Source organism: Phyllobates terribilis, unplaced genomic scaffold (assembly GCF_046119375.1).
Source record: "Phyllobates terribilis strain yellow unplaced genomic scaffold, ASM4611937v1 Scaffold_1__5_contigs__length_1240528914, whole genome shotgun sequence".
Classification (NCBI taxonomy): domain Eukaryota; kingdom Metazoa; phylum Chordata; class Amphibia; order Anura; family Dendrobatidae; genus Phyllobates; species Phyllobates terribilis.
This window is the reverse complement of record NW_027362761.1, coordinates 381,440,487-381,455,530: the sequence shown is the minus strand read 5'-3', so window position 1 is coordinate 381,455,530 and position 15,044 is coordinate 381,440,487. Positions and strand designations below refer to the sequence as shown.

Genomic DNA, 15,044 nt, shown 5'->3' with positions numbered 1-15,044 from the left:
CGGAGGGAGTAGCACCAGACCCGGAGAAGGACACTGCCATCCAGAAGTGGCCTGAACCGAGAAGCATCAAAGAAGTACGGCAATTTCTGGGACTGGTCTGGTACTACAGGAGGTCCATAAAGGACTATACCAAAAAGGTAGCACCTCTACAAGACCTCCTGTTAGGACAGTCCAAAAGAGGAAAGAGTCCCCCATTCCAGTGGGGCAAAGAACAGGCTGAATCCTTTGCAGTAATGAAGGAAATCCTGACTGGTGAAGAAATCCTGGCTTACCCTGACTACAGCCTGCCTTTCCTGCTGTACACCGACGCCAGCAATGAGGGACTGGGAGCTGTGTTCTCCCAGAAGCAAAATGGAAGAGAGAAGGTAATTGCGTATGCCAGCAGGAAGCTACGCCCTACCGAGAGGAACCCGGAGAACTACAGTTCCTTCAAGCTGGAGTTCCTGGCCTTGGTCTGGGCTATCACTGAAAGGTTCAAGCATTACCTAGCCTCAACTAAGTTTACAGCTTTTACTGACAACAATCCCTTGACACACCTGGAGACAGCCAGGTTGGGAGCCATGGAACAGGATTGGGTGGCCAGACTGTCAAATTATTAGTTCACCATCAAGTACCGGGCAGGTCACAAGAACACCAATGCTGATGCCCTGTCAAGGATGCCCCACCAGTCAGACACCGAGGATGAAGTGGATGATTTAGAGGAAGTTGAATTACCTGCTTTCCACCAAAGCGGAGTGGTCCATGAGCAACACGTCACCAGAAGACGTCAGGGAAGGACGCTGAATCCTCTACCCCACCACAGTTGGAAGGAGACCCAGGACAGTGACCCGGTTGTCAGCCTCATCAAAAGACTTATCACCCAGGAAGGTTCTCACCTGGAGAAGGATGCTCCTCCACAAGCCAAACACTTGTGGAATGAGAGAAGCCGGCTGTTCATCTACAGAGAGAAGCTGTGCAGAAGATATGTCAACCCCAAGACCCATGAAATTGTGTGGCAGATTGTTGTACCCAGGACTGATATCCAGATGGTGTTGGAGGCCTACCACGACCAAGCAGGTCACTTTGGCTGGAAGAAGCTGGAAACCCTGCTGAAGGACCGGTTCTACTGGGTTGGAATGCGGAGCTCCATAGAGAGGTGGTGCCGGAATTGTGGGCCCTGTAGCCTCAGAATAAAAAACTACGGCAGCCAGAAAGCACCCTTGCAGTCCATCAAGACAACCCAGCCCCTGGAGATCGTTGCTCTGGATCACGTCAAGCTGTCACCCAGCAGGTCAGGCTATTCCTATGCACTGACCATGGTGGATCATTATTCCCGGTTCCTGGTGGTAGCCCCTGTCAAGGATCTGACAGCAGAAACTGCAGCAAGAACGTTCCAAGCATACTTCTGCAGGCCCCATGGATACCCGGACAAAGTGCTGACGGATCAATGCCCTGCCTTTGAAGCCGAGCTGTTTAAAGAATTCTGTCATCTGTACAGATGCAAAAAGATCCGGACTACGCCCATGGACCTGGAACTCAGAGTGGTAGAACCAGAAGCAGATATGTCCACCGAAGACTGGGATACAAATCGGCAAGAGCAGTACAGGAGAGTACAGGCCTGTGTCGAAGACAGTCTGAACAGAGTAAGGGAAAGGCAGGAAGAACAGTACAATAAACATGCACCAGCAGAACCCTTGGCATCTGGAGAGATAGTGCTAAAGCGGAAGAGAAGAAGTCACAAGCTCGATGACCAGTGGGAAAGAGAGCCCTACACAGTGCTGAACTCCAAATTTGACAACAGTAAAACCTGCCTGATTAGCAGAGATGGAGGTAAAACAACTGCAACAGTCTCAAGAGACCATCTGAAAGTGTGCCCAGGTCTACTGAAGACAACGGAAGAAGAAGTACCTTCTATAGCACTGGAAGAACCCAAGTAAGACGTACTTCACACAGTTCTAGGAGATTTCCCTGCGGACTGGCCTCAACTTGATGGAGCAGTGATTATACCCGTAATACACTTCTATCAGCCACAAGAAGAACCTGTGAGCGCTCAAGAAGAACCTGCTCAGGAACAGGAAGAGTCCCCAGTGAGAGGAGGATCACCCGTTGAGATGGAGCCTGAAGGCCCAGTGGACAGTGTACTTGCCAGTCCCATAGAGAGATTAAGGCAGTTTTGTAATCTACCAGCACGTACACCTGCTAGATTAACAGAAGGTGCATGCACAGACACTAGTAACACCCCAGTGCTACGAAGGTCCACACGCAGCACACAAGGACAGATCCCTACCAGGTTTAGGGAATAAGCACGAAGTGTCTACCATGTAAATAGTTACCCATTTGGGTATTGCCTTTTGTTTGTTATGTAAACTGTCAATAATATATGTGCCTGTAGTTACCCGTCAGGGTATACAGACTTGTAGGCTGAGGACTGTGAGCAGCCAAAAACTGTGCTTGTAAATAGTTGCACTTATCAAACTGCCCCCTTATAAGACCACTAAACAAAAACCCGTTTGGCGTGGCCGAAGACGTTGTCCAACACCTGGATCACTTATGCCTTGTAGCCACGCCCAGGGCCTACGTTGAGGGTTTTCAGGCGGGTCCCTCATGTTACTCATTTTGCACTTTAATCGGTTAAATGGACACCTGGTTACAGGACTTACTGTAACTTAATTAATGTTATTATACTTGTTGTTATTATAATTGTTATTGTTGTAACCTGTTACAAAAAAATGCTTCAGTCCAGGAGTACTGAATTGTACTAGGGGGGAATGTGGCACCCTGCTGTGCACAGGTACCACAGCACAGGACCCAGGGTGCATGGACGGACTTCTCCACAAGAGGCCCTCATTACATACAAACACCTCCACCCTTCCACCTCATACCACCAGAGGGAGCCCGTTAGGGATATATATATGGAGGGTGGAGCCAGGCAGTTCAGATCAGTCAGACAGAGAGTCTGAGAGCGTGCAGACGCTGAGAGCAGCGAAGACGCATCCCGTCTGCTGCTGAGGTCTGAGGGCCCTGAGTGTGGCCGAAGGCAAGAGGAGAAAGGAGAGAGGAGTTGAGAGGGGACAGAGGAGCATCATAGGCTCACCCCGATATATAAACTGGACACCGGGTCTGCGCCTACAGGGTCCCTTTATACCCAGTAGGGGCCACCGGCATTCCAGGAGGACTACAAGTCTCTGGCAGACCTGAAGCTAAACCCATCACAGGACCAGGAACCACGAAGGCCCCAGCGTTACCAGGGATAGTGGTTGCCAGCAGAAGGTCCTACTACGGAGTGACAGGTAAAGGAACAGCACGACACATAAGCTAGGCCCAGTTGCAGGCTGGCCAGGAGCATACAGAGAGGCAGACACGGACCAGGAGGCCTTATACCTGCTCACTGGGGAGGAGTCCTGAAGTGCACCCATCCTACTGAGTACCCTGGACCGTACCTGACATCCGCACCAGTAAAGGTATTGAAGCGAATCGCCTGTCTCTGTCAGTTACTCTTGCTGCGCCATCCACCTGCACTACAAGTCCCAGCATCACCACCCATCAAACTCCACACTGCCCCGGGGGCCCACTCCACCTGTGGGGAGCAGAAACACCTCAGCTGCCATCCCATCACCCCCCGGAGGTCTGCAGCAGCGCTGGTAATCCTTACCAGATACCACAGGTGTCGTCACAAACTATTTACTTTATCTTTATTTTCTATCCAAGTTACAATCCCCTTTTTGGTTGACCGCCCTGAGCCACGGACCGGGCCAGCCACTGTGACCTATCCCCCACCAGCATCCATAGGCCCGGCTGCCGATTACCCCATTGCCACAGGGGCGCGTCATATTCTTACCACACCCAGTATGATGCCACACAGTTCCCTCTTTACTACATTATGGAAAATAAAAAAAATAAAAATCCTTCACCAAGTCTCAGATGGCAGAGGTTACTGGTGGAGTGGGGAGTGTCCGGCTCCCTGCTCCGCCTTTGTATTTAACAGTATGGGCTGACCTCCTAGGACAGCTCCCCAAATCCGAGACAGTCCGGCAGTATTGGAGCAGTGGGGAGGCCTGTGTAACATGGCTCTTTGGGATGGAAACATTGGACTGGCGTCCCTGCAGAGCGAACAATGAGCTGTAAGAGTTATAACCTGTGTGATCTAAAGACTGTTCCGGAACGTACAAGAAGCGCTCCAGTTACACTGACCTATCACTGCTCTGCGCCTCCACACCCACTGCAACCACCAAGATTTACTGCAGGAAGTAATGCACCGGGGCAGCAGCGCTAGCTTGTGATCGCCCAGAATATACGCTACTTCTTCCATACAATTTCCGCTTAGTGGCGTATTTTCTTAAAATACTGAAGTACCCCTTTAAAATATAAGGCCCTATTTATCAAAATTAACTGGCTTTATTGTCCATATCCACCAATCACAGCGCGGCTTTCATTTCATAACATGATTTGGCAAAATGAATGCTGCACTGTGATTGGTTGCTATGGGCAACAAAGTTTTCAACTCTTGCTAAACCTGCCCCATAGACTTAGCCCTATATGCCATGTTTTACACCTGCGAATTAGGCCATGAACTACGTAGTGTATAATTTATGACGATTACACCCTCTCATTAAGCACAACCTGTGGAAACATGAAAAGTACACGTCTTCTAATGTGATTGTGCACCGGCTTGACAAGAAACGTAACCAAAAAGATGGCGGCACAGGAAGAAGCGACGCTTTTTCTCTCGGTGACTCTTTAGACCCCGCCCCATCCTCTCTATCCCACCTCCAGTGCCGCCTCTATGGTAGCAAGGTAGAAACTTGCAGAGCATTCTAGAAAAGTAGAAGCTCCGCCCAGTAATGGCTATCTGCGGCTGAGACTGTGCGGGGGAGCAACTGAGGACAACGTGGGGCAGCGAGGAGTCAGGCGGAGAACGAGCTCGGCACCGTGAGGAGCAGGAGACAACAGGTGAGTGGCGGCCTTGCCGACAACCTGTGCTGGTGGGTGGAGGACAGCGCGGTGCGGCATCGCGTTCCTGTGGAGCTGACCGTAGTACTACAGGTCCCAGCACGGATGCAACACGTCCTTGGTGTCACCGGGCGCCTTTGGCCCCTTGTGTAGGAGACAGATGTGATGTCACCCTGATCTGACACTGCCCAGACCCAGTATGTAACCTGTGCCCGCCCGGGGGTTATGCAGCCCTGCTTTACGCAAGTACATTTTCCAGGTGGATCCTGAGAGTAAACTGTCTGTAGCTGTAAGTTGACATAAAATACCACTTTATGTTGTGGGTAATGCAGAGGGTGAAGTGTGTGGCTCATTGTCCAACCTCAGGTGTCAAGTCTGTAGTCACTTTGTGAGTCCTCACATTGCAGGCACTGTGCACTAGTGATGATCGAGCATGCTCGGGCGAGCACCTATTATCTTCAGCGTGCTCGGGCTTAAAGTTTTCGTCGCTCCGTGAACATGATTTGCGACTGTTTAACAACTTTAATACATGTGAGAAATGCTGGAAAAACAGGCAATCCTCACGTGTATTAAATCTGTCAAACAGTCGCAAATCATGTTCACGGAGCGACAAAAACTTAAAGCCCGAGCACGCTGAAGATAATAGGTGCTCGCCCGAGCATGCTCGTAAATGTCGAGCAATGAGCATGCTCGATCATCACTACTGTGCACCAAGGAGTCGCTGGCAGCAAGTGCATGGACTGCAAGTGGTCATGTGGCGATTAGATGGGCGCAGCTTCGCTCAGTGCAAGTGTATCGAGCTAGGCCGGATACAGTCTAGTTGGAATGTGACAGAGAGTATGCAAATCACATACCCGCGGTCACGCACCAGAGGATCCTCACAGCGCCCAGTGTGAGGATTCACAAGTTTGTACTCATATACCCTCTTGTACCCTGAGACTGGACAACCCCTTGTCATGCAGCTGCATGTTTCACGGCTGTTAGGCAATCCCTGCATGTGTTGCGGCTGCCTAACGGCCGCGAGATATGCAGCTGAGGTGACACGAACATATTTTTTGAGCACGCCGAAGATACTCAGCCCCCGAGCATGCTTGGATTACCCCTTATCCGAGCACCTTCGCACATCACTAATAATAAGTAAATATTGCATGTCTCAGAAACCGAAATTAAAAAAAAAAAAAAAAAACCTCAAGGGAGCAGTGGGAATAAAATAAGAGCAAAAACTGTCCCCTTCTGGCCTGGTAGCAGACCCTCATTAACCAAGTAATTTCTACCACCACAGCGGTAATGTCCCATGTATATGTAACCTTCTTTCTGAATCTACTGCTGGTTTTAGCTGCCAAAACCTGCACACGGGACTAAAAAAGCAGCGATGAGAAGAGTATTCTGCTAATTACTAGGGTGGTGTCATCATTGTGTATGAAATGCTGTATAAAATCCAAGTACAGTCTACATGACTGAGGATCAGGTTCAGGAAGCTCTTCAGCTCAGACCATGGCTAATTTCAACAAAAAATGGGGCAAGTTCTCCACATAGAAGTAAAAACTTCTCCAGCTCAGATTTTTGTGGTCTACGATTAAAAGGGCTTTCTGGTTGCAGCGTCAGGCTGCGTGCCCCCTATGCGTTTTTCAAGCGTTTTTGCCTCGGAATTTCTGCAGCGAAAGCGCTTAAAAAACGCTTGGTAATACGTTCCCCATGGTCTCCAATGATTATCTGCATGTGCTATGCACATGCTGCGGAAATTTCCGCTGCAGATTATCATTGTGGAAAAATACGCAGCATGTCCATTAATTTTGCGGACACGCAGCGTAATCGCCGCCATTGACTTGCATTGAAACGCATAATATCCGCATCACTGCATGTGCACATTCGGATATTAAGCGATTCAATGTGCGGATGGTACCAGAGTCTGGAGAGGAGGAGACTCTCATCCAGACCCGGGTACCATAGAAACTGTGAAAAAAAAAAAGGAATTTAAAATAAAAAATAAAGATTATACTTACCTTCCGATGGCCCCCGGTGTTTTCTCCGCTGCGTCCTGTCTGTTGTACGGCTCGCAATGGTCTAAAAGGACCTGTCATGACGTAATTTAGCCATGTGACCTATCACATGGCTAAATGACATCACCGCAGGTCCTTTTAGACCACCGCGAGCCGGAGAAAACACCGGGGCCCATCGAAAGGTAATTGTATAATATTTATATTTTATATTATCTATCTCTCCATAAATCCATGCCGGTTGCATGGATTTATATAGTGTGACCAAGTTGTCAAGCTCTTTTCCAAGTGATGCTAAAATCGCTTGGAAAAGAGCTTGATAACCCGCATGCAGAAATATATGCAAAAACGCTTGACAAATGCTTCTACCTGGCAGGAAAACCGCATGTAAAATCCGCATGCGTTTTTCCTGCCAGGGAGATGCGGAAAAAAATCTGCAGCATTTCTGCATCGTGGGCACTTAGCCTCGCTGCCTGATTAGACTGCACAATTGGCTGAACTCACAAATTGGGTGAAGGCTGTCTACGTCACGTCAGCACTGCAGACAATAAAAGACACCGCGAACAGCAGCAGTGATTCGGCGCTGGACCTGAGGAGGGTGAGTAGAGCATTTTTTTTTTTTTTTTTTTCTTTAAATTGATTGGAGCTTTCCAAATCCAGAAGACCCCTTTAAAAAAAGTAGAGAAACTAACAATGAGTGGGTCCTCTGGAAAATCAGGAGAGCACAGTAGTGGAGGTAATCGTCCTCGCCCTCTGTTAGTTTTTGTGTAATGGGTCTCATTGTGTTCCTAGCTAAGATCTGCTGATGAGTCCCTGTGAATGTCTATATAAGTTGATTTTTGCTGATCATTTTTTAAATATCTAATCTTGCAGGTGGAGCTGGAATGGCAGTCACTGACAGGGCATTTGGTGCCGTGCCATTTTACTCGATGGAGCATCACCAGACGTCTCACCCTTTTCTTCAGAGGACCCCCACTTCTGGGATAGTCGACCTTTCAATTCTTGGCTCACCAGTCAGTGAACTTGGCCAAATAAATAACCTACCCATGGGTAGTGGACTGAATAGTAACGGATCCCACTACATGCACAATCAGTTTATTGTAAACCCCAGTTATGTTGGAGAAAATGGTGGCTTATTTCTGGGAGTCGAAGCACATAACCAGAATCTTTCAGAGATCCATTCATTACCTCAAATAACGTACATCAGGTAAGTAGCAGGATATGTATTAATCTGTGATTTTTTTATAGTTTTGTTGACTTTGTGTTTCACACACAACACTAGGGAGGGAGGTGCGGAAGGTCAAACAGCAGAAAAGGCACATTCGGAGGTCTAGAGGGTGATGCTGCAAATAACCGAGGAAACAAATTTGCACAGATATGAATCCTGTGGCCCATAAGTTTGTGGTAAACATTAACCCTTTGTCACATATGAACTTGGCCAAGTTTGCTTTGCTAACCGGCTTGCTGATCAGTTCTATTTTGGAATGGCGACCAGCTTAGGTAATGATTTAGTCAAGAGGTGGGCCTCAAGGGGTTTTCCCGATAACAAAGTACATCTTAATTAATAGATCTTGAGATAACAGTAAGTTCCACAATTGGATGTGTTGAAGAAAAATATTACTGTGCTTAGATATTCTTATAAATGTGCACCTGCTATGTACTGTGTAATGGCTGTGTCTGACCGTGTACAGCTGCTCCAGTTCATGGTCAGCATGTACCACTGCTCCTGGCCAAGGGAAGAATCTGGAGTCACTTGACGACAAGTGAGTATACAGACAACACAGCAGGGGCTCAGAGCTGCTGCTTTCTGTAGTAACACATTTCCCTGCCTGTTTTATCACAGGAGTGTTTCTGCTGCGTCTCCAGCCCTCTAAGCTTATCATAAATTAAATCAGTGATGTAGGAGTTTAGCTCTTATTAGGATTCCAATATCTATTGATTAAAATGTACTGTTTGTGGGGCTGGCCCTTTAATTATGCTTGTTCTTCCTCTTACTGCACACGGGGATGGGGAGGGTGGGGGGAGTTCCTGCTGCAACAGATAATTTCTTTAATACTGCAATTAACTGAGAAATATGTAAACAAAGTGATACAAAATTAGGGTAAAAAATGCAGTACTAATGTGTTTATTTTTTTTCTTGTCTATTTTGTATGTTTTAATGTTCCTTTTTAAGCAATCAACATTTACACGTACTAAAAGTGTTTTTTTTTATTTTTTTTTTTTATTATAATATAAAGCCACCCTAGACGATCGAGAAAGCACAGGCGCCAAGAGGATAATGATGAGTAAGTAGCACATGTAGGATGCCAGAACTATTACACCATTACCCAGCAGGCTGTCTGTATTCCCGAGCATGGCACACCAGAGGACTGCCTGTCACAAGGTATAGAGAAAATGGAATAACTCTCAATACCAGGACATCCCCACAGAAGCGGCATCATCACAGCTGTTCTAGAGATGCGGCCGATATTGTGGGGGGTGTCGGGGCTGCTGCCTCTCTTAAAAAGAGAATTGTGAATTAATCAAATAATTTTGAACAGTAGACCAGCGCTATCTGCAACTTTCAATGGCTGATATCATCAGACATGCACATGGGAGTTGCTTTCCGCACTGTTTGTAGCTTAACTTTTTTTCTTTTTCTTCTAAGCTGCCCTTTGAAGAAAAGAAGAGTTTCAGCATCCCCCACACAATCTGTGTTTCAAGGATCTCAAGCTCCAGGTATTTTTACTGGAGGTTCAGGGCCACCATTCTGGGCTTCCAGCCATTCACAAGTGAGGGAAGCTGATGTACGTCCGCCGGTAGCTGACCAGCCCAACGCCATGATGCACCCAGCTCCGGCAGAGGACATGGAAGAAGTGGCTGTAGAATCGCAGTCTGATGCTGCGCTGAGAAGACTTAGAGACATAGAAAGCCGGTAATGTATGGCATGTATCGTCAGTTAAATTGGCCAAAAGAATTTGGGTGTAAATAACATTTTAACTATGGGCAATCCATCCATTCTAGGCAATAGGCACACTAACACCTTAAATATTAAATGGAAGGCCTTCCATGTATTAAGTTTTATAATCTACCAGAGAAGTTCAGACTGGTGGAACTATTAATAAGAGAATTAACATATCTGTACCCTGATTTTGCACTTGACAAATGAGTTGTTTGATTGCATACAGTTTCTGCCCAAGGGTTCCTATGTCTGCTACTGATGTAGTGGCACTATTAACGTATAGCATGGCTTATAAAAGGAAGGTGCATGATTATATAAGTGGATCCTAGACCTCCACCACTGTGACCTCCGGGCGGTGGATCCCGGGCCTGCCCCATTGAGTTGCTAGTGGATCTCGTGGTACAATATTTGTTAGATAATCAAGAGAAAAGTTCGGTTGCTTAAAGGGAACTTGCCGTTACCCCCAAACACTATTAACCTGCAAATTTGAGATTAATCTGCAGTCTATTAGCATTAGTGTGGTCTGGCTGCTGTACTGAAAGCGCAACTTTCAGGGAAAAAATGAACTTTATTCCTCCCAGTAGTCACGCTTTCAGTACAGCAGCCGGTTGTTACCCTGCAGATCAATCCTATATTTGCTGGTTAATAGTGATTGCGAATATGACCGATTCCTTTTGTTATGTAACCTGGCATTTGACATATCTGCGTATGGACTACAGTAGGCTCGCATACTGCTCCCTAATTGAGGCCCTCATCTGTTTCCTGCAGTACATCGTATATTAATGCTTAGGCCTGATGTTCTCATTGATGATTTTCTTACAGTGGGCTGTCTGGATTGAGTAACTATTATTTAGTAGAAGTGCAGTGAATGTCATGGGTCCAGTTGCTGGGACTGTCCAAGACCACCAGATATTTGTTGAGTCCCCATGAAACAATAAGCCTTTTTTTATTTTTTATTTTTGTGCTTTAATTTTTTTCCTTCTGTATATAGGAAAAGTCTGCTACAGAGCACAGCCTATGACTAAGCTTTACATGAGCACCAAGATGGCAGCCGTGGAAACTATTTCATCCACATGCCCGTATGAGGGAAATCAATAGTCGAGCTCATCCTTAGGGCATACAGCAGATAAAGCCTGCCTATGAATAATTTTAAGCCAACTGCACACATGTAGACCTTGCCAATTCCCATGGCATCCGGTGACGAGCTAATGTTCGTGAGCTGAGCTTTTTTTTTTTTTTTATCTGTTCACAGTGAAAATAATAAATTGCCTTGGATGTGTGTATTGCGGGGGCAGATCTCATGTCTCTGTGATGTATTCCTATTGTAAGTGATCTCTTCTGTAGAGAAGTATAGCTTCAGTGCCATATTTTTAGAGCCATAACTTTTTTTCTTCAGCTAATTGATGCTTTTGAGAGCTTGCTTTTTTGCAGGGAGAGCTGTAGTTTTTATTAGTAACATACAATTTCTTTCTTCCATGTTACTTGAGAGGTGATGTTAATCAAAAAAAACAAAACAGGTTCACTTTTTTTTTTTTTTTTTTTTTCCTTTTTGTCTTTCGTCATATGGAATAAATAGTGTTATAAAATATAAGTGTGTACAATTCACACAGAGGGATACCAAATACGTAAAAATAAAATTAATATATATAATTACAGTACAGACCAAAAGTTTGGACACACCTTCTCATTTAAAGATTTTTCTGTATTTTCATGACTTTGAAAATTGTACATTCACACTGAAGGCATCAAAACTATGAATTAACACATGTGGAATTATATACTTAACAAAAAAGTGTGAAACAACTGAAAATATGTCTTATATTCTAGGTTCTTCAAAGTAGCCACCTTTTGCTTTGATGACTGCTTTGCACACTCTTGGCATTCTCTTGATGAGCTTCAAGAGGTAGTCACCGGAAATGGTCTTCCAACAATCTTGAAGGAGTTCCCAGAGATGCTTAGCACTTGTTGGCCCTTTTGCCTTCACTCTGCGGTCCAGCTCACCCCAAACCATCTCGATTGGGTTCAGGTCTGGTGACTGTGGAGGCCAGGTCATCTGGCATAGCACCCCATCACTCTCCTTCTTGGTCAAATAGCACTACACAGCCTGGAGGTGTGTTTGGGGTCATTGTCCTGTTGAAAAATAAATGATGGTCCAACTAAACGCAAACCGGATTGAAGCATGATGCTGTGGTAGCCATGCTAGTTCAGTATGCCTTTAATTTTGAATAAATCCTCGTGTCACCAGCAAAGCACCCCCACACCATCACACCTCCTCCTCCATGCTTCACGGTGGGAACCAGGCATGTAGAGTCCATCCGTTCACCTTTTCTGCGTCGCACAAAGACACGGTGGTTGGAACCAAAGATCTCAAATTTGGACTCATTAGACCAAAGCACAGATTTCCACTGGTCTAATGTCCCTTCCTTGTATTCTTTAGCCCAAACAAGGTCTCTTCTGCTTGTTGCCTGTCCTTAGCAGTGGTTTCCTAGCCGCTATTTTACCATAAAGGCCTGCTGCACAAAGTCTCCTCTTAACAGTTGTTATAGAGATGTGTCTGCTTCTAGAACTCTGTGTGGCATTGACCTGGTCTCTAATGTGAGCTGCTGTTCCTGCGATTTCTGAGGCTGCTGACTCGGATAAACTTATCCTCAGAAGCAGAGGTGACTCTTGGTCTTCCTTTCCTGGTGCGGTCCTCATGTGAGCCAGTTTCTTTGTAGTACTTGATGGTTTTTGCAACTGCACTTGGGGACACTTTCAAAGTTTGCCCAATTTTTCAGACTGACTGACCTCCATTTCTTAAAGTAATGATGGCCAATCGTTTTTCTTTACTTAGCTGCTTTTTTCTTGCCATAATACAAATTCTAACAGTCTATTCAGAAGGACTATCAGCTGTGTATCCACCTGACTTATGCACAACACAACTGATGGTCCCAACCCCATTTATAAGGCAAGAAATCCCACTTATTAAACCTGACAGGGCACACCTGTGAAGTGAAAACCATTTCCGGTGACTACCTCTTGAAGCTCATCAAGAGAATGCCAAGAGTGTGCAAAGCAGTCATCAAAGCAAAAGGTGGCTACTTTAAAGAACCTAGAATATAAGACATATTTTCAGTTGTTTCACACTTTTTTGTTAAGTATATAATTCCACATGTGTTAATTCATAGTTTTGATGCCTTCAGTGTGAATGAACAATTTTCAAAGTTATGAAAATACAGAAAAATCTTTAAATGAGAAGGGGTGTCCAAACTTTTGGTCTGTACTAATACAATTAAAAAATATATATATATATAATATGTGTGTATATGCCCTTACAATTAAAATGGGAGTATAATTTTCTAGTCTATTTTTCCAATTTTTCATTTCAGACTTTTTTTTCTTCTTCTTCCCCCCCCCCCCCTTTCAGGCTTGATTTGGAGGACGAGGATGAAGACTATGACAACTCAAGAGATGGTCATTTCCCCACCCTTGTAATGTCTGATGTACTCGTGGAGGGCTTCAAAAAGGGACTGGATGAATCTCTAACCAAAAAAATTGTGGCTTCTATGTAAGTGGTCAGTGTTTATAAGATTTCTAACAAGTGCATTTAAGTGAGTTTGCCCAAAAAATACATTTGGGAGAAGTGTAAGAGGACTAACGTAAGTAATACATTGCATGCAGCAGATCGAATGTGCACACGGGGAGGGGGGTGGGGTTTAACTCTATTTTCTGAGAGGCCGATAAATGCTGAATACTTAAGCCATCATCTGGTGGGAAACATGGGCTTGGCGTGCGAGCCCGCATCAAGGCAGGGACACGACATATGACGTAAATTATCGTCATATGTTGTGTAGGTGTTAAAGGCCTACAACATATATAAAACAATGCATTAAAGTTTGGTTGTACTACACTATGGAATAGCTGTATGTTTTGTTTTTTTCTTAGCCCAAAGTCACATGTTCACTCTTTGGTCCGTATTTTAAATCTGTATTTGTAAGTAAAATCATTAGTGGAACAATCAGTGAAAAGTATAAATACTGAACGTGTGAATGTGGCCTTACAGTGAGAGCCTGGTCATTCAGTGAGAATTTATAAGTTGTGCAACGAGGAGACTTCTGAGTAAGATTATATTACATTATTATAGACTGACTATATAATTAGTTTAGGTTTCTCAGCAAGTGCAGGTTCCTGATAACTTATTTTTTACTCCTTCCAATTCTAGAAATCATCCATCTATGGAGCTGGTTCTTTGGAAACCCCAGCCAGAATTCCTTGTGAATAAACCTCCCAGAGTTGCTAGCAGCCATAAAGCTAATAAAGAAGCAACAAAGAAAACCCAGAGCACCCCTGTAACGCCTCTCCTCCGGAAAGTGAACCCATCAAGTGCAGACAAGCCATGTACTTCTGGTGTGGACTGTGACATAGACACGATGTGGAACAGAGAAGAAGAAGAAATGGAGCTCTAGCACTCTTTGCACCTCTTCTTTCTACGAGCTCAAGTTCTAGCAGACTTCCGTGAAGAGACCACTTGACTGGAATATTAACTTTTATTTAAGGACTGAATGTATTGGGATCGTCTTTTTTTTTTTTTTTTTTTTTTTTTTTTCTTTTCTTATCCGCTATTTTGCTCTTTCTACTTTGCCTAAACCATTAAAAAAAATTCTTAACCAGTTCCTTATTTTAGGGAATCATCTGTACTGTTACAGTAATTTTGTGGTGGTATCTAATTTTACTTTTGTTCCTGGTAAAACAGCTTACGTGACCTGCCAGTTTTTGTCTATCCCTGCATCAATTATTTTGTCATTTTTGAGGTTGTAGTGTAAATAATATGTAAATATTTTTCTTACTACAGTTTCTGGATATGAAAAAACATTTTTGTAATAAAATTTTTAAATGGTGTTTTGTCTTGAACCTGCAATCATTTGTATACACTTGACTCCTATTGTATTGCAGGTATCTTAGTCCTCTAGTGAGCGCAACCTGTGTCATTTTGACTGACAGTCATGGGAGCTTTCAGCTGGCCCCCAGGGGCCATGACAACCCATCAGTGCCCTGCAATCACGTCGTTGGTGAACAGGGCAAACCGTGGGAGATGGGGCTATGGGCACACTGGAAATCTGTCCATTTACATGCCATTCACTGTCAGTGATTGATGGCATTAGATAGTTAAACAGCAGTGATCAGAGAAAGCTCTGCTT

At 44.9% G+C, this 15,044-nt stretch overlaps 1 protein-coding gene across 1 annotated transcript; it reads left to right on the top strand.

Annotated features, from left to right (window-relative positions):
* Positions 1-4,743: 4,743 nt before the first annotated feature.
* CCDC117 (coiled-coil domain containing 117) lies at positions 4,744-14,745 on the top strand. The gene is made up of 6 exons (XM_073676405.1): positions 4,744-4,929; positions 7,800-8,133; positions 9,164-9,211; positions 9,574-9,840; positions 13,274-13,414; positions 14,069-14,745. The coding sequence occupies exons 2-6, from the start codon at positions 7,811-7,813 to the stop codon at positions 14,310-14,312; spliced, it is 1,023 nt and encodes a 340-aa protein (XP_073532506.1). The 5' UTR covers positions 4,744-4,929; positions 7,800-7,810; the 3' UTR covers positions 14,313-14,745.
* The last annotated feature ends 299 nt before the right edge of the window (positions 14,746-15,044 follow it).

What these genes read in the sequence shown, in the direction of transcription:
- CCDC117 (XM_073676405.1), top strand. Translation starts at nt 7,811, where the DNA reads ATGGCAGTCACTGACAGGGCATTTGGTGCCGTGCCATTTTACTCGATG. An exon ending in CCTCAAATAACGTACATCAG is followed by an intron (nt 8,134 to 9,163) that starts GTAAGTAGCAGG and finishes TATAATATAAAG; the next exon opens with CCACCCTAGACGATCGAGAA. An exon ending in CTTAGAGACATAGAAAGCCG is followed by an intron (nt 9,841 to 13,273) that starts GTAATGTATGGC and finishes CCCCCCTTTCAG; the next exon opens with GCTTGATTTGGAGGACGAGG.